The sequence below is a fragment of the Danio rerio genome, chromosome 1 (genome assembly GCF_049306965.1).
Source record: "Danio rerio strain Tuebingen ecotype United States chromosome 1, GRCz12tu, whole genome shotgun sequence".
In the NCBI taxonomy this organism is placed as follows: Eukaryota; Metazoa; Chordata; class Actinopteri; order Cypriniformes; family Danionidae; genus Danio; species Danio rerio.
In genome coordinates this window covers 42,802,553-42,828,758 of record NC_133176.1, presented here as the reverse complement: position 1 = coordinate 42,828,758, position 26,206 = coordinate 42,802,553, and the positions used below count along the sequence as shown (strand labels likewise).

General features: G+C 36.8%; 1 protein-coding gene across 49 annotated transcripts in view; it reads right to left on the bottom strand.

Moving 5' to 3' along the window:
* Positions 1-26,206, bottom strand: part of tenm3 (teneurin transmembrane protein 3) — a 421,902-nt gene that overhangs the window by 56,346 nt on the left and 339,350 nt on the right. For 23 of the 49 annotated variants that reach the window (XM_073954775.1, XM_073954819.1, XM_073905874.1 and 20 more), the window contains 3 exons: positions 22,962-23,162; positions 18,057-18,242; positions 1,894-2,040 (listed from right to left, as the gene is read on the bottom strand). In XM_073954775.1, coding sequence (XP_073810876.1) covers positions 1,894-2,040; positions 18,057-18,242; positions 22,962-23,162 — 534 coding nt within the window. Of the gene's footprint in view, positions 1-1,893; positions 2,041-3,061; positions 3,083-4,092; positions 4,117-18,056; positions 18,243-22,961; positions 23,163-26,206 lie in introns of all 49 variants that reach the window. The other 26 variants (XM_068221974.2, XM_068222090.2, XM_073954574.1 and 23 more) reach the window with 2 other exon arrangements.

The following is a 26,206-nucleotide window of genomic DNA, read 5'->3' as shown; positions in this document are numbered from 1 at the left end:
TTAGAAGTTCACGTATTCACCTCTGTGGAGAAGATTTCTTGGCTTTCGCGAGGACGAAACCTCATACCGGACTTTCGAACCTCACATGTCCCAAAAAGTTCTATTTCCAAACACACGCGCCCTGAATGCAGGATCAGTGGAGAAGGATTTACAGCTGCTGGCCCCGTGAGCAGGCCTGTCATTTTTGTTAAATGTAAGCAAAGAGAGATGCTCTGGTATTCAGAGTCGGTCTCCCCTGATATCTGTCAAGACAAGAAGAAAGACCTCCAGACACTAAGCTAAACTCGAGTTTTGAGATTTACTCGTCTGTGGTTTTAGGGTCATGCCTTAATGTGCTACATTCTGATAGGCTGAAGGATGTGTGATAAGACAGTGAGAAACAATGTCACTGTGTCAAATCATGTCTACTTCCATAGTATATCCAGGTTCATACACATTTTTACTACTATAATTCCAAAGACTTTGAAGTACATTGTCATGACCTAATGTTTCATGTGATGTTTACATATGCGTGGTAAAAGAAAAACAATGCATGTTCAAATTTCAGCATATAGTAAAACAAGCAACAATCTATTTAGTTCAATTTATATTTATATCTATGTAAAATTGCTTTAGATAATGCTTAAACCCAATTATAATGTGAAAGTATGTGATTAGCCAAAGACAGAAAAGAGGTCATTGATCGATATTCAAGTATACAGATATCTGTTTTCCTTGACTTTTCCAAAACTTAGTGGGTTTTTCTGTTTTTTCAAAACTTTTCCAGGCCTGGAAAATGCCATGTCAAAATTCCAGGACTTTTCCAGGTTTTCCATGACCTGATGAACCCTGTATTCTGCAATCATTAAACCGTTTCTGACTCAAGTAGTTTATTCTTAGCATTCATAGTAAAATGTTAGTTTTTATCAAGCAATTACAAAGTGTTTTTACTTTCCACAACAAAATACTGCACTGAAGTTAAAAGAGGCAAAACTAACACTGCTCACATCATGTGAACAACATGGCGGATGTAGTACAGTGGTCCCTTTTTATTTGCAGGAGTTATCCGCAATAGACGAAATTAACGATGTAGTCAGCTTCACTTTTTACAATTATTAAAAATATTTTAAGGCTGTGAAACCCCTCACTACACACTTTATACACTTTTCACAGACAGGCATAAACATTTTCACTCTTTTCTCTCTTGTTTAAAGTTCAAACCTTCGTGGAAAATAAGTCCAGTATTATAGAATGAAACCTAAGATCAAAACTAGTTGATCTTAATTTATTTAATCTGCAATGATGCCCTACAGCCATGTAACTTCTTTCTTTCTTTAGCATGCCCAGAAGTTCAACTTGTGCGATGGTTAGCATCTTCCTCTGCCTTTTGGGTGCTACCACAGGTGCCTTTGACGGTGCAGAACAATGGTCTACAGCCAATCAGGATGCAGAACACAATGCGCTAATCAGAACGCAAAACACAATGCGCTGTAAAAAAAAAAGCATATCAACTCACACAAAAACAATCGGTGAAACTGTGAGGTCGTGAAAAAAAGAACTGCATTAGTGAGGGACCACTGTACATCCAAATTTCATTCATACTATATACATTCATAATGTGCAAGACACACTTTAAGTGAATAGTAAAGTGAGTTTCAAACTAAAAGTATTGTACGATGCTAAATTTTATGTACCTGTAACAACTTGAGTATGTTTTTAGGACAGATTGGTGTAGTACAGACCTGTTTAAGCTTATCATGACTTGGTTTCAGAATTAAATTAGCACATTTTAGCATTTTTAGCATGATAATCACTGACAAATATTCATATGATATTAACATACACTTTCTGATATGCATTTTTGTGCAATTGAAATATGAAACCATTCATGCGTCCAGTCACCGGTGACCTCACCTCCTTCATTGTCCTTGCCATCTGCGCAGAGCGTCTCCATAGCAACGTCACAGCCAGCCCCTCTCCAGCCTGGTTGGCAGACACAATGCCAGCCATTCTGATCCAGCGTGCAGCGGCCATTACTGTTGCACAGACCTGGGCATCCCTCTGTTGAGACAGACAGAGCCGTCATACACAAGCATGGATAGGCACGCGTTTTTATAGTTGTGACAACATTCTCTCTTTTGCTGGCATTAATAATCATCATATGTGGCCAGAGCAGGTCATAATGTGCCTTTGACTTGTCAAACACAAATGGTAAATCCAAACAGAGATACACTTAGATCGTCGTGAATGAAAGTAAAGTTTAAGGTGAACACAGACTGACGCTAGACTTGAAACAGGCCTAGTGAGATGCACAGAGGCTGTAGATTCACATGGACGTAACGGATGCTCTCTCGACACAACCAATCAATTTAAAAAAGGATGGCATAAATTTGTGAGAAAACTCAAGGTGAGGCCTGAAAGAAAAAAAAGGAACAGACCGAGGAACCCAAATGAAAATTTATTTAAAGAAAATTAATTAAAAGAAAGGAAATTGAATTTAGGAGGAGAGATCAAAGGAAGGAGTAGAAGGAGGTGAGAGACTAATAAATCAGCAGCGGCATCCATGTGAAGCCACGGCACACATAGAATCCCAGTGGCATAAAGTATAGGGTGGACGTCTGAGCTGGCGAGAGAGTGTGTGCCTCCAGCGCTATACTTTCTGCCCAGGTCACATTCCGCCGGACGGAATCAGAGGAAAGCGAGAGAGGCCAGGCGGAGGGAAGGGGAGGATTGTGGGAGAAGCTAGGCTAACAGACACCAGGGGTCAGGCTGCGGGATGCATGGAGACAGGACCCACAGGATTCCCAAACAAAACTCAACAGGTGTGTGTGCGTTTGTCAGTAGTTGTGTGTGTATGCGTGTGTAACTTGTTTAAGACAAACAATGATGAATTTGGCAGATATAAAAGGACAACAATAAATACAGTGAGGAGACTAGAACATAGACACGCTGACATCGTGCTTCAAGACAAAAAAAGTGAAAGAGGAGGGAGAAATAAAGCAAGATAGAAGGAAAGAAAGACACAGAGAGACATCGGAGTGATTGCTTGTGACAGTCTCCCTGGGGCTTTGGTATGCATTACCTTTAAATCCTATCCTCTCTCCTATTATGGGGCCGGGAGGGAGGAAAAATCGGGAAAGAAAATGAACAAAAAAAATCTGAGCACTTGAGTCCAAGTGAAGGACGATTCAAAACACAAAAAGGAAAGAGAGATAGAAAGGAAGCAAATGACCATAAAGAGGAGGTGGAAAGGAAAGAGGGGCTTTGAGAAGGAGAAAGGCGAGATGTTGAAAGAGGAGTGGGAGCTGTTTTGACTTTGGCCGACTCCGTCTGGAGGATTGCCACGGTGTGTATATTGTGCTACTCGGCGCACGAACAAATAGCATTCTGAGAAACGTCTGCTTAGTATTGTATGAGTGCGAAAAAAAGCAACATGGAATGTGATAAAACAAGTGAGAAACATGTTCAGAGCATATTTATGTTTGGAGTAAACGTATCAAAGTAAGCCCGTAAGAGTTTTAAGTAGCGCTTAAAAAAAAAAAACCTTGTTAGAGTTCTTGGCATTTTGATGCACCATATGCCAGTTTTCGAGTCTGGAATCACACTTGGCTTAGCACTGATTTAGCCCTGTGAAATCATTTCCAAAAACACCTCAGTAACAGTAAACAAGAATCTGCTAGTATCTCTTTTCCTGATCTCCATTTACACCGCCAGCTCGTAGTTCATTACAAAATAAACATGGCTGATCGTTATTTGCATGCAGGTTTTGTGGAGCTCTGTCTGCTTTCGGAATGAACTCGACTCTGGGACACTGAGCAAATGCTAAACTACAGATGTGGTGATTTAGTCGGGACGGGCTTGGGGGGAAGGGTATGGTTCTGCAGAAGTTGGAACATTAGCCAAGGAGAACGCTGAGGACATTGGATTGGATTTCTGACAGTCCAAAAAAAGAAGCCAATGAAGAATCACAATAATAGCAGACGCGAAGAGGGGAGAGAGAGAGAGAAGAGGTTATTAATGCGCCATAAAAATGTCATAAAGACCTCAATCCGGGACACAAGAGCTCAAGGGAGAGAGAAAGAGAGAGAGGAAAAAGAAGAAAAGACACAGTACCTTGGACATACGTCTCCGGGTGAGCTTTACGGGGAGCAAGAAGAAGAAGAAAAAGGAGGAGAAAGAGGACATTAAAAAAAGGTGTGAAAAGTGAAACAGAAGCATACAGAAACCAAGGGCTTTCATAGCACTGCTTGAATACAGTCATTTCTTTCTAACGACAGAGTAGGCAAAGAGTACAAACATAACACCCGATTCGAATGTTATCAGTCGATTGAATGGGCATTATCAGTGGTTATCAGCTGATACATACGGAGCAGTAGGGGCCTTCTGCGCCTACTAGTAGGCTCTGAAGGCTGTTATCATTCATTCACATGACTAATCAGGTATACTAACTGAGAAGACTCCAGGTCCTGCTCTGTTTTTACATTACTGTGATGTTCAGGGTTGGGGTCATGGTAGACATTAATAACAGGGTATATGCAGGAATCCTAAAGATAATTTCAATACCTTTTTAAGACTTTTTAAAAAGCTTCTCAGAAGATTTTAAGACCTCATCCCCACTTCAAGTTCTAATCTGTATAAAACCTGAAACTTAATAAACAGTTGAAAATAAACAGTTGTAGTAAAGTTACTCAATGGTGCACAACCGTGCAACAGAACTCAGATAAGCTTGGAAGAAACAAACTTGAAATAATAAACTACACGGTTGTTTTCAGCCACTGTTTAAACTCGCTTTCTCCAACCAGGAGTACGCAAACGTACATTTTCCAATATTGCTGTCTGTTTCACTCTATGGTTTCGCTACATGTGGAGAGCATCACATCACCTTTCCGCATTTTTTGAAAATTACGTGACATCACCCGGATGGAGGAACTTGGAAGTTCCCCGGCCCAAACAAATCGCGTAAAAATAAATAAATAAAATAAATAAATAAATAAATGAAATAAAAATTGCATGCTGTAGTTAAGATCAGGAGAAAAAAACAAACATATTTGTGCTTTTTTTTGGAGTCAAACACTTTGCACAAAGCTTGAACTAGGCATAAGACCTTGTAAAACGTGATTAAGACTGTTTAATACCTTTTAAGGACCTTTATTTTCTCAAAATTGATTCATCAACTTTAAATACTTTTTAAGACCCTGCCGACACCCTGAATAAAATACAATAAATGGGAAATGTAATAAATAATTCTTGTGGTTAATCTGCTATACTAATAAAAAAGACTCAATATTTGTTTTTACATTACTGTGAGGGTTGGGTTTAGGGTTGGGGTAGGGGTAGATGGTAATAAAATACAATTGATCAGAAAAATGTAATAAATAACATAAATAATTCTTGTGGTTAATCCGCTATATTAATAGAAAAGACTCCAGATCCAGATCTGTTTTTACATGGTAGACGTTAATAAAATATAATTAATAGGAAATTTAATAAATAACATAAATAATTTTCGTGGTTAATCAGCTATACTTATAGAGAAGACTCCAGATCCAGATCTGTTTTTACATGGTTGGGTTTAGGGTAGGGGTAGACAATAATAAACTACAATAATGGGAAATTTAATAAATAATATAAATAATTCTTGTTAAATTCCGGCCACACTCGTATGCAATCCACAGCAGATTAACCATGTGAATGGATGATAACAGCCTTCTGAACCTTCTAGTAGGCACAGAAGGCCTCTACTGGACCATTTCTATAAGCTGATAATTACTGATATGGCCTATTCAATCAAGTGATAACATTTGAGTTGGCTGAACATAGAAGGTGCACCAGCATGGTAAATCACAACACTAAAGTATTAATAAGGAATTAAAACAAGATTAGAAGTTACAGGAGACCTTAATTTATCCTGTATATAACTGATAGAAAAAAGAAACTTTTATTTAAAAAGAAATAGTCACAGAATAATTTTCACCCATGTCAATTGTTTCAATGTAAATCCTACAGCAAGTGTTTTTATTGTACACCTTTACAAAAACCTGATGAATAAAGCAATATTAGCCCACTTTGAAGTCTCCCAAAAGCCCAACAGTATCTTCCACAATCCTCTGCGACACTATTTATGAAACGAAACAAAAACCAACACTCACAGAAAGCGACTCACTCTCCCTGCTCAATATTCAGCGAGCGCTCCAGTAAATCAGTTTTCAAAAGCATGACACTATTGCTCATAATGCATAAAGTAAACAGAACGGGCATCCTGGGATTTACAGTACCGTTGGAAAAGCAGATCGAGCAGGGCCTCAAATGCTAATTGGAAATTGCATCCTGATGATTGACATGTGGGCCAAAAATCCCGCTGTATGTTTGCTATTTCACGTTTCACATTGTCATCACATCAGCTCTATTATCCTTGAGCCCCTCGGTGTGTGAGTGAAATATTATATGGCCCAGAGTAGGGGGGGTGGGAGTGTGTGTGTACTGTATGGATAAGCTCTGAATCATCCACATGTGTGTACGAGAGCAATCATCTCCTTCCTGTGGCTAAATGAAATGATTTCTGACAAGGCTTTGGGAGAAACCCTGTGTGGCGTGTCATAACATTACATATGCTAAGTCACATCGAATCATTCGAAATAAAAAGGTCACCTTTTAATACAAGCATAACAACGCTGTTATGCTGAGGCTTCATTAGCTGGATTATGTTCTTAAGGAAGATACTCTTACGTGTGAATGGAGGATGAGTGTGTGTGGTTGAAACTGATTGAGAGCTTGTGTGTGTGAGAGAGAATGAGCGTGCTGATTAAATTCCTCGGGTGTCTCGTTTTTCCACACACTCACTGTTATGTCTGGGAGATCCAGAACTTAGACGGAGCTGCGTATCTGCAGCAGAATACACAGCGGCTTATGAAAACACAAGTTAACGCATGCTCCGAGCTGGAAACTTGCCAGTGAGGGCAGCCAATTACTGGCTAATTACAACAAACTTTTGTTCATTTACTGTGATGGTCCTGAGGGGAGATACAGAGAGAGAGAGAGAGAAAGTGAAGGAGAGATGGAGGGAAAAAAGGCAATCATCCCTTTATGGACATCAATGCTTCGTTATTTACGTGCACATTCAAAGAGCTCTGATTAAAGTGACATTAATCTGGAAACAATTATACATCACGTCCAGCGTGGTTCAATCACCGTTCTTCCAAAGAGAAAACAAGAGCGAGCGCCTATATTAATTTCCATTATCCTAATTGCTATGCAGAGCCACATGGTGGTATACATGCCCCCACAGCTGTGGGTATAGCCGGTGTGACATAGGGGCCAAACATGTGTTTTAATCATGCTCACGGGCACCTCAAGCCATCCCACAGAACCAATCAAACGTTAGCAATGTGTCAGCCCTGTACCTGCCCGCCAGCCGCCCCGGCACAGAAATGACAGGATAGCACACGCCACCACCTCCTCCATCCGCGCAATTGGATAGACTGTAAGGCTGATTCCAGTTCTCCTTCCACAGCCGGCTTGGATTAATGTGCTGTGAAAGGGCGTTTCATTAATTAGTGATTGAGATGATAAAGCGTGGAGAATGATTTGTAGATGTACAGTGTGTGCTGTGTTTTTTGCTTTAACCCTCCATCTATCTGACATGGGTTGATGGGTGGGGAGAATTGAGGGCGTTGAGGATCAGGATGATGTAGTTGTGTGTTGGCTTGCGTGTGTGGCTGTAGGGTGCGCTATTGATTTCTTAGTCTATATATGCGCACGTGTGTGTCTGTATGGGGGGTGTGAAATAAATAGAGGTTTTGAAGGACAGCCGCTTCGATGTTGCATAAAGAGAAGCTGTTTTTGACTGCACGCAAGGTACTTTTTGTATTAATATATTTTAGAATTTATAAGAAAAAGTCTGTTAATAAACAGTTGGCCGTAGCCTGCTGTTTTTCTTCTTTATTTATGTTTTTAAATTGGATTTTGGGACTGAGATCTTTGCTCTGACAGCTTGTTAATGCTTAAACTATTAAACTGTTGAAAGCTAGTGGCGGGCAGAGCGAGGCTTCATGAAACACTGAAACAGTCGAAGCAAATGTGTCGAAGCTTTGAAACGTTTCGAATCTCCTCTCTACAGTGATACCTAGTGGTCATTTTTCATGTATTGCTCTGGAACAGCTTCAGCGAAGATAAGGTATTAGCAAATAGAGATATTAAACCCCACATAGAGTTGAGGTTTCAAGTGATTTAGTGGAGCGGTAAGAGTTCCTGACTAGCATGCAGAGATAATGGGCTGGGATCCGGAGAGATGCAGCAATAAATTTTAGTTTTTAAATGCTTTGTTTTTGAAAAGTGTTTTGTTTTAAAATTTTAATATAACTTTGTGAATAAATTTGTCTTGTTTTGGTCATAAAAAGTAACATTATTAAAATGCATCAAGGGTCCCACTTTATATTAAGTGGCCTTAACAAATATGTACTTACATAGGAACTAATAATTTGTTACAATGTACTTATTGTGTAAATACATGTATTTGCTGTGTTTTATGCTTGATTAAATACATGTAAGTAATTACATCTGTAATTAACTTTTGTAGTTACATTTGTAAATACACTGTTGACCATCCCTTACATCTTAACCCACCCTTAAACCTACCCATGCCACCAAACCTGTCCATAACCCAACCTCTATCCCAACTCAAAAGCACCACAAGTGTTCTCAAACACATTATGAACACAGTAAGTACATTGTATTTATTTTTTTGATGTAAGTACATAGTAGTTAAGGACACTTAATATAAAGTGGGACCGCATCAAGTTATAATTTCAGAGTCCTCTAATTTCCTCGGGTCATTTGTTACTCTTTGCACACTAAGCATGGGCTGGTATAAGATTCTGATGGTATGATCTTGGGTAAAAATAGCACGGTTTTACAGTATTGCGATTACTGTTTTAAAATATATGTTCTTTTTAAATGTTTGGATACAAAAACAAAAACTTTTTCCCGCTTTGAACACAATGTATCTTATTTTGAGAATCATTTAAAATATTTTGGGACAGTAAACATGTCAGGCTAAATAATTAAAATGAATCATTGACCTCTGCTGTCAACATTAGTTTCAAAAACACTGATTTCATTACAATTTAAAAGGCATCTTTGGATATCTTTTCTGCTAGAGATACTGTTGTCCTAAAAAACTAAAAACAAAATGTAAAAAAATAAACTTTCATATTTCGTAGGAATGGTATAGCAGAAAATTTTGCTGATTTTAAAACCTTGACCTTTTCTGCAGTATACCTTAAAGACGGTTATTATCCCATGCCTAGTTCACACACACAGTCCACTAGGCTACAACTATATGAGATAGATGTTTCTTCTGACCTTGATGCTATTAAAACACTCTAATCACATGACCTAGGTGTTTCAAATCACCCCAGTCCTGTGATCTGGGTGTTTCAGATCATGCTTCGGTGCTGTGTTTGGAAACGCTTGTACTGTACCTCAGGTCGAAATGTCTGTTTCATGTCAGTCATCCTTACTGAAACCTCTATGTTAAACAAAATCCCTTTTACTGGCTTTTAGTCATTTGAAACAATATAAAAAGTGATTTATTAGATATCGTCTCTTCTTATACACACGTTAAATAACAGAAAAAATAAGGGTATTAATTGTTTTGTTTTGTTATGGTTATTTATATGACCAACACATATATTCTTTCAAACCCCTAAAATTGTAGAGATCAAAACTATATAGTGCAATTTAAAAGTGTAACAAAATTTAAGAGAGTGAACTTTAGCAGTCATTACTCCAGTCTGCAATGTTAAAAGATATTATTCTGATATGCTGATTTAGAGCTCAATTATTAATAATGGCAATATGTACAATTTGAATAACAAAGTCTCATAAGACTAATATCAGAAACCTTAATATACATTTCTAAAGGAACACAGTAAAGTTTGAACCAACAGCATTTATTAAAACCATTTTTTTTCTGTAAGATTATAAATAATAAACAGTCATTTTGATTAATTAAATGCATAATTTCCTGAATAAATATATTTTATATGATTTACACATTGACATATGATATGATGACTGTATATTACAATGTTTAATATGGCTGATATGGAGGGAAAAAAGACCCACCCCTGCAATGCGAAAGTTTATCTCTAAGAAAAGCTTCTTCATTAGCAGGACAAAAGGAGCAGAAGTACATTTAGTGATATCATGGTTGTCAGATTTTATTTGCGATTTGACATGTTATTGAATTCTAACCTTGCCAGGCAGTTTGGGGATTTCAGTTTTCCCTCATTCAACTTGCATGACTACGAAATAGCTGCCTGGGGGCCTTCCCAAAATGGCTGCAGAGTGAACCAATCTGCTCCAATAAGCATTTAGATAAGAGTCTTCACACCACACTTCAATTTGTGCACTTTTACAGTATGTAAGTTTGACGAGATTATTTTGGATGCGTTCTTGTGTGTGGGTACGTCTTGGTCTATATGCATGCGCACACATACAGAAGAGCTCCTGCAGGGTTGATTGATGTGTGTGCACAGCTTGCTGTAATCCATGGCTTTCTCACAGTAAGAGTTGTGCTTCTGATGAATGATCTGGAAGGGCCCAAGGCCTAATGAAGCATACAAGTCTTAATAAAAAATCTCAAATGTCTGGCAGTGAAAGCTTCACTTCACAAAAAAAATCTCTTTTCTTTAGTCATAAAGAGTTTTTAAAGAGCTATTACCAAGAAAATGGGAGAGCACAAGTGCATTCTTGTTCCAGAATATGCACCATTTATTCATATTATACAACACGCCAGCATTGTGATTCATCATATTCCTAAATTGTTTACTGAAGTGAATGCGTGCAGGGATGGAAATATACATCTCAGAAACAGGCTTTCGTTTCATCACCAAATTTCCTTTAAGACAGTTCACTCCATACTCACGCAACTACTTATAAAGGGAAACAGAAACTCTTAGTCAAAATGCCTACGTATTGCTATAGAAATATGAGACCACTTAATACATCTCAGTTTCTGTGGATATACAATTTATAGTATCTGCATAAAACATATTTTAGTTTTTTTTCCTTTTTAATGGCATTTCTTCCAAATTTGAAATAAAGATTTGTAATTTTTTTAAATTAATTGTTAATAAAATAGAAATTAATATTATTCTATACATTTTTTTCCAAAAAAAGATTTATATCAATCTTTAACATTTAAAGGTTTAAAAAAAATCTATATTTTGGATATACATTTCAGTCCTAATTAATCCCCATAATTCATTACATTCAATTAATTAAAAAAATTATTTAAATTAAAAATTCCATTATACATAATTTTCAAGTGGTCTCTTATTTTTTTTCCTACCATATTTATTTACATGTGTGCTTGTTTATGTGGTTTACGTGGAAACAAAATTGTATAATGACATGGGTATGACCTATAGGCGCTATGCTGTACTATACAGCATATATGCTATACTTATACTTAATGGGGACTTATTACTTTCAAATTTTGCCAGAGGTTCCTATGAGGGTTGGGTTTAGGTGTATGTAAATTCAGTCTGAAGGCCATATAATAAGCATTTTATCTACAATATAATATAAATTACAACTATGCCTCGTAAACCACATATGCAAGTATTCCTGTTTATGAAAATTCAGATTTGTGCATCATGATCATTGATTATGGTTAGGGCCAGACAAAATCTTTTATGCTATTTCTGTGAAGAATTTTGTATAGAATCTACAGAGTTATGCGGAATGACTTTAGGAGTATCACAACTAAAAACTTAATATATGAAATAAAAAATAATATCTTTTTAAATCTGATTTAATGTTTACAATGCAAATCAAATTAGTTCCACTTATTTGACAAACAAAGTAAGTCTATCATATAATGTATCTACTAAAAGACAGAATATTTTACTTTACAAACTGTATTGTAAGTAAATCATATGAAAATTTTAATATTATTATTATTATTATCTCGCAATAATATTAGTGAAAATAATAAAAAAACTGAACAAATATAAAAGTACACATATATACACAAGTGAGTACATGCTCAATGATGGGCTAAAAATTTGCGGAAATCTGCAGATTTCTGTGCTCACAGATTCTGTGTGGACCTAATTATGATCTACAGTAAAACATTTAGCCCATCGCTGTAGATTTAGCTATAGGATGCAAACAGCAAAAACTACTAAACATAGCTCTACCCACCAAAGGGAGCATGCTTTCCAATTCCTGTTAATAATGCTAAACAACTCCTGAAATAACCGGCTATTTGAAAAGAGCATCTTGTCCTCCGACAAGAGAAAGTGCAGAAAGTTGGCAGAAAGTATGTTCTGGGCGTATGTCGTGAGAAATATTTCACACTCCTGCTCTCCTTCTCCCCCTCCTGAAGCTCCCCAATCATTTCCAAATGAATAAACAGATCTGTGTCACACTGTAAGCTAAATCAAACAGTCGTCTCTTTTAAATATCTGCTATACTGTCTGGATAAGTTCACATTACGGCCATTAATGCACAGTTAGGATTAGGGCTGAAAGATATATAGAATACTCTGGATTTCTTTGAGGATATAATATTAAGCAACATTGTGGATATTGCGGTACAAATGAGCTTTATAAATGGGCATTAAGTTTCCTAGAGAGCATGCCATTAGACTAGTTTTATGATCTTTCCTGGTTTCAAAGATGGTGTGGATGAGAAATGCTGTAATAGATTTATACTATTATTCTGAAAAACAGAATGAGAGATTGATTCCTTTTCCTGAATCAGTTCAATCTGTGATCACAACATTTTCCATTTCACCTAGTTTTTATGGTTAAGCATCAGTTTCAGCATCAATATTGTAATGTGCTAATTCACAATAGTCACATCACAAAGATATGCAATGTCCAGTCTGAATTGTAGTTGACCAGGATCTACAGAACTGTATTTAATTACTGTATTTATATGGAATTTATATGAGTTATGCAAAAATAATAATAATAATAATAATAATAATAATAATAATTTCTTACCTAGACATTTGTCTTGTTTCTAGTCTAAATATCTACATTTAAAAGAGAAAACAATATTGTCACTTACCCGACTGGCAGATAACTCCTTAAAACAAGCAAAAAAACGTAATTCTCCTGATGGTCAAAACTAAACAATATTTTCTATTAAGACTAGAAACGAGACAAAAAATAACAAAAGCATTTTTTGACTTTTAATCATTCAGTTTCTGTACCCAAATACTGTTCTACTTTCTAGAAAACCGTGAAATAGAGTTATTCAAACCATCTTCTGAAACCTTATTCATTTTGCAATATTTATCGATAACAATTTTTATATGTTAAGCACATGAAAAATAAAATGTGCTAGTGTATTACACACAGTGCTTAGTATAAATGAATACAATCTCTTCTAAAAAAGAATATTTGAAAATATTTCTCTGCGAATATAGCCAATAAATTTTGGTGCATTTAAAATACTTTCATTAAACAGTTATATACATAAAATAATAGTTTGGCCACATGACATCTTTAGGAAAAGTAAGATAAATACTAAAAATATGTCAATGTCAACAACATTTCCGAATGAGATTACAACAATGATAATTTGATAAGTTTATCTAAGCTTTTATTAAACATGTACTAATGTACAGTTTATGAGTCAGAATTTTTAGCCCCCCTGAATTATTAGCCCTCGTGTTTATTTTATTTCTCAATTTCTGTTAACGGAGAGAATATTTTTTTGATCACATTTGTAAAACATAATAGTTTTAATGACTCATTTCCAATAACTGATTTATTTTATCTTTGCCATGATGACAGTAAATAATATTTGACTAGATATTTTTCAAGACACTTCTATACAGCTTAAAGTGACATTTAAAGACTTTACTAGGTTAATTAGGTTAACTAGGCAGGTTAGGGCAATTAGGCAAGTTATTGTATAAGGATAGTTTGTTCTGTAAACGATTGAATTATTCTGACTTTAACTATATGTGGGACTATTATTTTCAAACCAAGGGAGATAGAGACACTAAAAGTCTCAAAAAGTAAAAATAAAAGTTTCAAAATTCAACAATTTATTGAGTATAATTATGGTATAATTGAGTATAATTCTAATTTAGTATAATTCTGATTTAGTCAATTATTAATTTAGCAGAAAATTAGTTTACAATGCATCAATTCTTAAATCTATTCTTAACTATTTTTAAAACTTTTGTTGTCAAATGAAGACTATTTTGCATATGTGTAATTCAGAGTGAGTGAGAGAGAGAAAGAGCAGACATGGACACGAGTTGCAAAATGTCAGAGCAGTGCTCATTATTATTCACAACCATTCCAAATATGGTCAAACTACTAGGGATAATTCCTGTGGTTTTAAATAAGCATATAAAACTGTTTCAGGAGAATTTGGGAGTTTATCCAAGCCACATACCTACAGTAGTATGTAGATATCAGATTACAATTTAACATATTGAATCAATGCACTCTATGGAACCTTTTAAAAAGGTGTCCATACAGTTCAGAAATACAGAATCTGTTTCATATTATGTCAAACGTGAATTGATTCTACTATCACCACATTGTGTATAACCTATGACTTAAACGACCCTTAAATTTGAAATGTTTGAGAAAGACTTTATGCTATAACAAAATACATACTGAGAATGTCTGAGTGCTGCTGGTCAGTGTGAGAGATGTCTTACAGTACCTGTGTCTAGATGTCTTTGTGTGAAAGAATGATGATGCAAGTATGTTGTAATGCCGGCATGTGTGTGTGGACTCACTGTGAAGAGGTCTAATGAGAGTGAGTGGGTGTAGAGGGACAGGGAAGGTCACACACAAACACACAACATACACACATACACACACACACACACACACACACTCATATGTGGAACCAAGAGGCCCCTTATCTCAGTCTGACACATATGATGTATGAGGTACCATAATTCTTTTAGCTCCCTCTTGTGCTCTCTCTCAAACACACACACACACATACACCTCCACCTCCTGCAATGCATGCACTCAGCAAAGAGGGACGAAGTATCAACCTTGGCCTAAAGAGATATATTCAATCGCCCAAACTCTAGAAGGCCACACATAAAGCAAACGCAACTTGGAAAGTGTTTGGCACAGAAATGCATTATACAGCATAAACCTTTTAAACTTTTCCCCCAATGTTGAAGTACTTTATCCTTTCACATCTTAATATACAGAGATTATTTGTAAGCGGATTTTTCAGAAACGCATCAACACATCGTTCTTTTTGCTTGAACATCTGGAGCAGGCTAACATAGCACTGCTGACTCAATGAATGCCATGGACAATTTGTTCCGCTGACCAATAACAAATGGGTTGAGTGTTCAGCAAACTTGTTTGATAACAGTCATTATGTTTGCCGTTTCATTTGGTGACGCTAACTGCACATAAAATAACACATTTCAGCTTTAATGAAACTGTCAAATTGACCAATCCATTAAAGCCACCGACATATAATTTAAAATATGGGCTCTGGAAGTCTTATGGCCATTTATAATGTTTAAACTTAGACCAACGAGGTCATTAAGTGATCAAACTCGGCAAGCATTTCAGCTCGGGAAAGTTTGGAGTCAGGGTGAGAGTGTGTTGTGTGGGTGGCTGGCTTGAACAGAAGAGCATGACAGAATTACGTGCTAACCGTGCTAATTTGGAAGACGAATAGCAAAATGCTGGCCAGATTCTCATAAAGCTGCCCGGCGAAACAGGCCTGCTTGCTAACGAGGCCACGTACCTCAATCGCTCGCGTTGAGTAATGGAGCAGCTGACGTACCCTGCTGAGAGTTGAGCTGGTGGAGGATGTAGCCAACACGCTAACAACATGAACAGATTTACTGACTGATGGTTAAGCTAGCATGTAGACTTCTAGACAAGAACAGAGGGACATATTTAAATAATATTTTACTTTTTAATTTGGCTTTTTGGCCTTAATTCCCTTGATATGTGAAGACAGGAAAAAGTAAACAACAGACAGTTTGGTGCAAGACCAGAACAATACCAAAACTATCTTGCAATTAGCAGTCTAAATAAAACCGCAATTTAACTACAGACTGAGATTTATCAACAAAGGAGACAGTGCTGTCATTTAGCCGCCCCTGGACTTTTTAGAATAGGTGTTCCCCTGTGGAAGCCTGCCATCGACTGCAATGAAAATGTCAACCCTTTGATAGTAAGCAAAGGTCAGGGGAAGGTACAAAACAGAACAAACACTCATAGTCCCCTTCCTGTTGAGCTGGAAGAGCTAAAGCAGGTGGAGGAAAAGCAGAAAGACAAAGGGAATATGCAATCAAAACAAGTTCAAAGAAGTGAGCTAAACCTTCATAACAGAGCAAATAGCAAAGCATCAACACCAGCTGGAAATAATGAGAGAGAGAAAAAAGAAAAACAGTGCACGCGTTATGCAAATACACAATAACGCAAAATAGGACGTGGATGCCCTAACACCACCCATACGCACTTGTTGGCTGTTTAATTTCAAAACCTTTGGCATAAAAAAAGTTGGTTTAACCTCCTGGGTCTTCAATTTGTTTCCACAAGATGCTGGAATAAGGCTGTGGGATTTGCTCCCACTCAGACACAAGAGAAATCAGTAAGGTCAGATGCTGATGTTGGGAAATGGGGCCTCCCAAATTCATCCCGAAGGTGTTCATTGGAGTTCAAGTCTGGGCTTTATGCAATCTAGTCAAGTTCCTCTACACCACCAGACTTAATTTCTGCATAAATTACTTTTATAGACAGGTCAGTTTGGAAGAGAAAGTGCTCCTTATATATGCTTGTATTAAGGAGCCAAAAGAGGGCATTCTTTTGACCATGTAGTGCACATCTGAAGGCATATTTGGACCTGCCATGCAATGCAAAATATAGGTGTAAATGGGTCAAACAACAGTAGAAAAAGCCTTAAATTTTTAAGCTGAATCAAATTAACCTTATGAGTCCATTGAACTTATATTCTGTTAAACTGACTTACAATAGCCTGCATCACTTATAGAATTAAGCTATAAAATGATTAACTTAGTTTAATGAGTTACAATGAATTAAAAACATATGCTGTCAGGACTAAATGTTCATATAATTCTTTTACAGTGTAGATGTGTACTGCATACTAAGCTCATTGCTTTTGTAATGATGTTAATGTAGTTTAACACACTATTTGTAACAATCACATAAAGACCACCTCCTCTCTGTCAACTGAGCCATTTTATATTTAATACAACACGTTGTTGATTGGTTAAAAAAATATTGGTGTTCTCTCACCAGTCATAAATCTGAATTCAACCCAAACCCAGTATTCAGGATAGTATTCAGCAGAGGTGCCCAAACTTTTTCTTATAAAAGGCCAAAAAGTTAATTTGATTGAAGGTTGTGGGCCAAATTAAAATACCAAACCACGCGTAATTTCCTCATATATTTGGTTATTTATGAAAATCGAATATATATGAATATATGAAAATAGTAACTAGAAAATGTTGCTTTAAATCATATTAAATAATGCAGTATATTTTAATAAATAACTTATTACAGTAAAAACATCAACAATCCCACTTATAACACAATGGAGTCCATGCAGAATGCACTAGTCGAGCTGCTCCTGGCTTTACCTTAATTTGCTCGTAGATATCTTATGCATTGTATTCTATCTGACAGTATTTACATTTTAAAAGTCTGATTCATCTACAACATTTAATTGAATCATTTAATTTCAGTCTGCCTATTTGTAGCTCAGCAATAAAACAAAGTAACGAAAGGTTACATTAAACTGGAAATGATGATCTCAGGTATTAAGGCCAGTATAGAATAAATAAAGGCTGCTACTTTTGAGTCATTTTCTGTTGTCTTCTTTGACATTCATATTCAAATTATTCAAGATAATTTCATACTTTAAGAACAAAAGTTCATTGACCTTTCCCATTAAAAGTGGACGAAAAACAAAACAGGAATGCACCTCCCTCATCTACTTGTGATCCCATCAACCAAAGCACATCTTAATAGCAAGTGTAAACAGGGTCTGTATGTTAATACTGACATACTATTGATTGTGTATCTTACCAACGGTGCAATGTTCTCCGGTCCAACCCTGATGGCATTCGCATTTGCCGTCTTTGCAGGTGCCGTGCTCAGTGCAGCGTGGGTGACACGCTTTCAGATCGCACACTGAACCGGTCCAACCTTCTTCACAGCGACAGCTTCCACCTATACACACACCGTGAGAGCCACAGTCCACTGCACACACCTCTGCAAACACAAACAAGGGAGAAAAAATTAAAATCACTTTTGGCTCTCGGCTGAAGCATATCCAAGGACTGTAAAAAGGTCATGTGTTCTACAAGGTGGTAGCAGATTTCAAGCATCTCCTTTACTCAAAACAACAAGAGCAGAGGTTACATTCCTGAGAGCAGTTATTGACTTTAAGTGTGAAAAAAACTTATGACAGGAAATAGATAACTGGAGCCCCCTGCTGTGTCTAGCAGGCTGTGTGGCGAAGGGGAGACGGTCCGCCCGACCTCAATCGACACCCCATAAGAGTGACATATCTCGACCTTATGTGACCCAGTGGAGTCATAGAGCCTTTGGCGGAGGGGTGCTGGCTAAAGGTGTGCGGTTTGGGGGAAGGGAAGCAGACATCAGTGCGCACAGGCACGGATGTGAATTGACATGCTGAACTTTCCACCCGGACCCAGAAGACAGGCCTCCCACATAGATTGAAGTGAACATATCAAGCCAAAATAAATCAATTTACACACACTCCGCGGTCTGCCAAACATCAGGAGCGCGTTTTGAATGGCTTTCGAGATCGAAGCTATCAAGGATGCATTTTATTAGCATTTCTCTTCGCAGGATTGCACTCTTTTGGCATGTTTTCAGGAGCAGATTCTGCACAGACAAAAGCGTCCATAGAGAAATTGCATGTTTTCGTCAATAGAAAGTACTTTCATGTTTATCATACCTGGCCGTGAATGCAACTGGCAACAAAAGCGGTTGAGGTAAAATTGGGTGCGTTTTGAATGATATCCTGTGAGAAGTGTCTGATAACGATTTGGACTGAGTATATGAGTTTGTGCATGCATGTGCGCATATAGATGTGTGTGGGTTTGGCAGAATAGTAGATGAAGACAGACTGGCGCAAAAGCAAGCTGTAGTTTAACAGCCCACACACCATTCCACCAGAGCCTCGCAGTCTGACACACCCTGTCATGGAAGAAACAAAGAGCTAGCAAGACATTTCCTGATAAAGACAAATCATGGGATGGGGTATTGTTAAACTCCTTCCGTCAGGCGCCTTTCTGCCGCGCTTCCTGACAAGGTGTGAAACCATGACATGACACTCAGCCAGAGCTGGTGAAAGTGTATTGAGACAAGGAAACAGAAGTGAAGAAATGGAGAAAGAATTTCCCATCAGCCCGCGGGTCAGGTGAGTGCCAGTTTGCGGTTGGCTTCCCTACTGCGTGCTGTTATTATGCCTCCTGCAGGTGGGCAGGAGTGACGCACCCCTTCAGCGCATGTGTGTGTGTGTTTTATCTTTTATTCCACGAGTCTCCACTGAAGTTCAACTCGGTATCCGCAGAGCAGGAGTGTGATTGAAAGAGAGAGAGAGAGAGGTTGTGCGCAAGGAAAGGTTCACACAGACAGATGGAGAGCAGCTGCTGGAAGTGCTTCTGGAAAACTGACGGCTCGAGCCGTAAGCCTGCTGCAACTGTACTATATCAATCTGGATTACTGTCTTTGCAGGAGTTGATGCCAGAGTGTGTGGACCGAGTGCCTGAATGTGTCCCTCTGTCATGCACCTCATTTTCTGAGCGGTCATTCCAGGCTAATTTGGTCTTCTTTACGAGATATGAATGAATAAATAGTGTGTTACTGTAAGAACAATCATTTGCAAGAACTGTTAGAACTCCTAATAAGCTAAACCCATATTACAAACCATGACTAATTATTAGGAAATATTAGACATCATTAACATTTTGTGTAACACTTCAGTATGGGGAATACATGCACTTTTAACAATGACTTTCTATCAAACTCCTAATTTAATTAATAGTTAGTAAAATAGTTGCGGTTAAGTTTGTGAATAGCAGGGCTGCCCAAACTTTTTCATATAAAGGGCTAAAAAACCAAATATCATTGACAGCCATGGGCTGAAGATAAATTTACCAACCTATTTTACATAGTTGCCATGGGTAATTTCCTAATTAATTTCTTTCTAAATTACTTAGAATCATGTAAACTAATGCAGTATAACTATAAATAATATTTATGTTCAAAATTATTGCAATAAAAAGCACATAAACAAGTGGATGTATTAACATGTTAAAGCAAATTTTAAAAAATGTACTAGTGCTAGGTATTAATTTGTTTTTGTTAATATAATTAACAAATTTTATTTCTTAATTAAAAATTTGTATACATAGCATAAGTTGACATTTTAATTCTTGTTTATAAAATATATAAACCAAAATGTTTAGTTATAAAATAATTTATGTGCAATTTAAAACACTAGTGAGATAAATTTCACCAAAATTAAATTAGTATTGAATTTCATTATTAATATGCTGTATCAAAATGATAGCAGTAATGCACTTTTTCCTGTTCTCTGATTGATTACTTGAAACTCGGCGCAAAAACAGCCTCATGATTGTGTCTGCAACTAATACACGCAAGTCTGTTCATTCACAAACTATGCATGAAGTGAAAGTCTCTCTTTGTGTATTTTTTTGTGAACTATTTAATATATCCACATGGTTGTCCAAATGAATGTCCTGTGAGAGGTTTATAACGGGCACACGCACGTACAGTAGGATCTAGCGAGGCTCAATAGTGTTTCTGCCATAGTAATGTAAAATAAACTTGCATATGAGCTTCAGATGTGCTCTGGTGGAGCTGATCACTGTTCCTGTCAGCGATCTCCCAATAATATCCAGCTGCAAACTCAACCGCCATCAGATCAACGCATTTCAACAGATTTAGGATGTTTTACTTTATTTTACATTTGTCAGTATAATTTTAAATAGTAGATGTGTAATAATAGATATTCAGTCCGTCCAGTTTAAAGCTGGTCTTTTGCAATCTCCCTGTTGGCATGTGGTTCTCTTTGAATCTTTGTATGTCTTTTAATATATTTTATATACACTATATAGTTTTAGTTTTATATATAATTCAATTAAAATAAAATTACATATTTTGTTTTCTAAAATGCTGATAATAGAAAATAATAGCGGGCACAACAACCATTCATACAAACATTTTGGGGAAAATGTCAGACAGGTGAAGTCAGGCCGAAGTGAAAAATTTAAAACATGTAAGAGTATGTGTATAAATGAACCAAGGCTGATAAATGTGATTAACTAATGTTATAAAAGTGTTACAAACTGCTTTTTTCCAGTTTTGTTTTTAGGGAAAAAAAAAGTATAATAAAGGTTTTTGTGCATAGCACAAACTACTTCAGCGTTCATAGTTTTAAAAACACATTTATAGTAACAATAGTATAAATTGAATTAAATCTAATATATAAGTTTAATTAAAAAGAACACATTCTTTTTCAGCACTTTTCCATGTCAAAGTGCTGGCTAAAGATATATGTACATTTTGTAATAGCATTCTAGAAAACTTCCAATTTAACTTTTAGTAACTGTGCAGCTTAAATTTCCAAGATGGGCTTTTACAAAAAAAAAAAAATTAAATAAATAAATGATTAAATAATAAATTATAAATTAGTGATTTAATAAATAAATCAGTTAATAAATAAATAAATAAATAAATAAATAAATAAATAAATAAATAAATAAATAAATAAATAAATATTAAAAGGGGGGACATAAACGAATAGCCATGACACTTCTGCTGACACGTTTAATAAAAGGGTCTATGCATAGTACAAACTAATTTAGCATTCATAGTTTTAAAAACCCATTAATAGTGGCACATTAATAATAAAACTAAATCTAATATATAATTTGAATTAAAAAGAACATATTCTTTTAGTTCCGTGTCACAGTGCTGGCTAAAGAAATATGTACATTTTGTTATAGCATTCTAGAAATCTTCCATTTTTACTGTGCATCTTAAATTTCCAAGATGCACTTTTCTAAAAATAAATAAATAAATAAATAAATAAATAATAATAATAATAATGAAAGGGGGGACATACGCAAATAACCATGACACTTCTGCTGACATGTGCCCTCCTCTCGCCCTCTGTACCTCCAACTCTATCATTATCTAAGACAATAGAGCTATTACTAGAGATACTAAATTTATTAGCACTTTTGGGAGCGTTGTTGTCTGTTCGATCAAAATCTGTCCCCACGCATTAGGCATTTATCTGCATTTTACCACAACGCTGCAGCCATCAACGTGACAGAGGGAGAGCATCCAGACCTCATTCATTAGCACCGCACTAATTGAAGATGTACGGCTAATTAATGGAAGGGAGGGAAGTGGCGGTTTACAAAGACGTCAGGTGGTTATTTCTCGATTGAAACAGAGTGAGCGAGAAAAGGAGTGAGAGAAAAAGAGAGAGTCAGAGAGAGAGAGAGAGAGAGATTGCTGTGTGGGGCTCTTGGGTGAAATAGTATTTTCATTAGACACAGATTGCTGCTGGGAAAATAGCATTGTATAACTAAAAGGCCGACCATGGGTGAGTCCTAAAACAGCAGGAGTCCAATACTGCTCTTATTACAGAGATCAGTATCGTCACTCTCGCACAAACACAAGACGTGCACACACATCCCACAGCAGCTGCGGCTGAGCTTTTGATGGACCGAGAGATATTTCATAATGATAGTGTATTTAAGGTTGACTCAAACGTGCCATTGGAAGGTCTGCTGACAGATTAAACTGAGGGGAGGACAGAAAATCTGAAATAACAGCCTGTTAATGCTTTTAACAACAATAAAGAGGCATTCAGCGTGGAAAATAAAGTATGATAAACTAATAAAGTGGGAATAAGGAGGTTACCGATGGAGCAGTCGGGTCCAGTCCAGTTTGTGTCACAGGTGCAAGTGCCGCTCTCTGTCTGGTAAGTTCCATGTCCCGAACACTGGTCTGGACACATAGTCTTCAGGATCTCACAGTTGTTGCCACCCCAGCCTGGATTGCAGTGGCACTCTCCGTGGATACACACTCCATGAGATGAACAAGAGGGGTCCAGGCAGTCCACTGTGTGTTTGAAGAAAGGAAAAACTTAGTTAGCAGGTTAGCACAATTCAATCTTAATGCATGAAGACGTAAAATAGATATTTATTTCTTTTAATATTTGAAGGGAATTTTTCAGGTACTGTGCAAAAGCTCAAAGAAATTAAACATGTCAACTGCTGCTACACTGTAAACCCCGCTGTTGACATTACTAAAGATATTAAGGTAATAAACCTTGACATTACTTAAAATGTCAAGTTTTGGCATCAAAACTTAAACAGGTGTGTTTTAATATACTCATTATTATTTTAAGTTTTCTTAACTTAACATTTTGATTTCTTTTAACGATTCACCATGTCTCTCTTTAAAATGATTGATTGCGCATGAAATTCTGCCTAGACAACTGCACTGATTAGTCGATATATATGTTATATGACAAAGGGTGGTCCTTTTGCTTGTGATGCTAAATTTTGCTGAAGGACAGCAGGACAGAGGCACTACCTGAACACATCTGATGAAAGAGAAAAGTTAAATTAGTAAGCAGACATTTAAATGCTTATATACATTTTTCTTAATCAATATACATGCAGGGGCGACACGGTGGCACAGTGGTTAGCGCTGTCACCTCACAGTAAGAAAGTTGCTGGCTCGAGTCCCGGCTGGGTCAGTTGGCATTTCTGTGTAGAGATTGCATGTTCTCCCCATGTTGGCGTGGGTTTCCTCCAGGTGAATTGGGTAAACTAAATTGTCTGTAGTGTATGCGTGTATGTCTTGGTCCTCCAGGGGGTTGAACGTTGGGTTAACGACCCACCTCATAAAATTTAGATGTTACGAAACACCAAGATAGTGCGGATAAATATCAGCTTCGATATAAGTAAAGAATATAAAAACTGAACATTTTCCGTTTAATCTATTGGTCATTTTTAGTTATCTGTACTTAAACATTTAAGTTATCTGTAATTAAACATTTAAGTTAATCAGGGAATCACTTTCCTCAAATCATTAGAGTAGTCTCAACTTATTAGGGTTTACAGTGTAAAGTACATGCAAGCTGTCTAAAAAACACTAATGTGAATTTAAAATACTGATACTAATGCTATTGCACCCTCATATAAGTACAGTGCGTCCCACACATAGACTTTATAGGTATAATAACAGCTGACCAAGTATATTTAGTGACATGTTTTTTTCTTTCAATTATTATCATCCTAAACTATTTTGTATGCACCTAATATAACCAAACATCCGCGATCGATTAAGTAGCGGACAATCCTCTCATTTACTTGTTTCGTAACTCCTACAAACACAGAAATGTGCCTTTTTGGCACTTAAAATTATTTTCTGGCCAGGGTTTCTTAATCTCATAAAATGTCCAGGTTTCATATTTGCTGACTGTATAACAGAGTCATAATTAGTAACATCATTGTTAAAAATTAAATTGTGTACTTTTTGTCCCATATATCTAACAATTTATGTGTGGGTAAATAGTGTGTTTCAATTCGGCTACCACCACAAGTATATTTTAAACCTGTGGGAAGCACTGAATTATTATGAAAAAGTTGTCCTAACATGTATACAGCCAGTAATATTTATTGAAAAACAATAATACTTTACCAAATAGACAGTCAACATACATAACATTAATACAATGTTCTCCTTTGTTGTGTCAATTTCCATTCTACTATAGCACAATGTTGCCTCTAGACTAATTTAAGCAATAATTAAAACCATTCTAAATGTTAATGTGTAACAAACGTGTATCAAACAAAACCTAAAGGCTGTACTGTGTGTTATGGAAAAGTCTTCATCGTTATCCATTTTATTTCCATATGTATAAACGCAAGATGTGCTTGCAAAGTAACTAAAATGTTAATATTCCCCCTTAACCAAAAGAAACATTTCGCAATAGAAGGGTGACGGGATGCATTCTTTTTGAAATGCTCTCAGCTCAATGGAATCTATCATTTGCTTACTGTCAAAGTGTGCACAGCATACGCATCACATTATATGGCTCTCCACAAATCCCCTTGTTCCAGTGCACACACATTATAACCAGATTCAGACAGTATATGTATCAAAGCATGATCTATGTGCCGCTCAATGTGCTCTCAAAGAATGTGTTAGAGAGCAAGTCCATTGCTACAGATGGGAAAGCAGTTTTTAGGTTGACTGGGGTGTGAGCAGGGCCGAATTTGCAGAGTTCCTTTTGCAAAGACATAAGGGGCTACTGTGCAAGTGTGTATTTGTTTATGTTTAATAGCCCTAGGGATATGGCTGAGGTTCAGTAACCCTTAATTCCCCCGATTGTGTGGTAGTTGATAGGGCTTAATCATGCCATTGATTGACAACAGGGTAATTCATGAGCAGAAAATAAAGTTGGCTCCATAAATTGCATTTGTCGCTCTCTCTCCGGGTATGGAGATGTATGTGTTTTGCAGGTCATGCCAAATCATTACAATCGAGCAGCAGGAATGAAATCTTTCTGGCTTACAAGGGGAAAAAATATTAAAATCCAAACCCAGCACACCGAGCGCTAAATGTGCTGTGTGCCGAGTCATGCTAACATAAACAATACGCACAAAGCTAATTTTGCTAATTAAGAAAAATCAATTGCAATCTAGCATTTTTCCCCCACTCACGAGGCTGATGGCTAAGGGACCTGCACATCAGCAGGGACATCAATGTAATTATTTGCTCTGTGAAGTGGAGAATGGCAATTGTTTCTGGAATATTGAACTATTAACTCATGGGTAATGATTATTGCAGGGACAGTAAATTATCAAAGAAGGTCACAGGGAGAAGAGTCTCTTTGATGGCTACAGACAAGGCGTTAGGCTCCTCATTAAGCAAAGTGACGCTGAAAGGCGATATAAACTGGACAGATTTTTCTCTCTCTCAGGCTCTCGAACAAGCCCTTCTGTCTCTCCCTTTTGCTCTCTTTTTATCAGGTCTGCTGGAAACATGTCCGTGTCCACAGAGACGGAGCTTTCAAACACTTCAAGAGTCGAAAAAAAAATCAATCCCTCCTCGAACCAATGGGTAATCAGCGATCACGTTGATAACACATT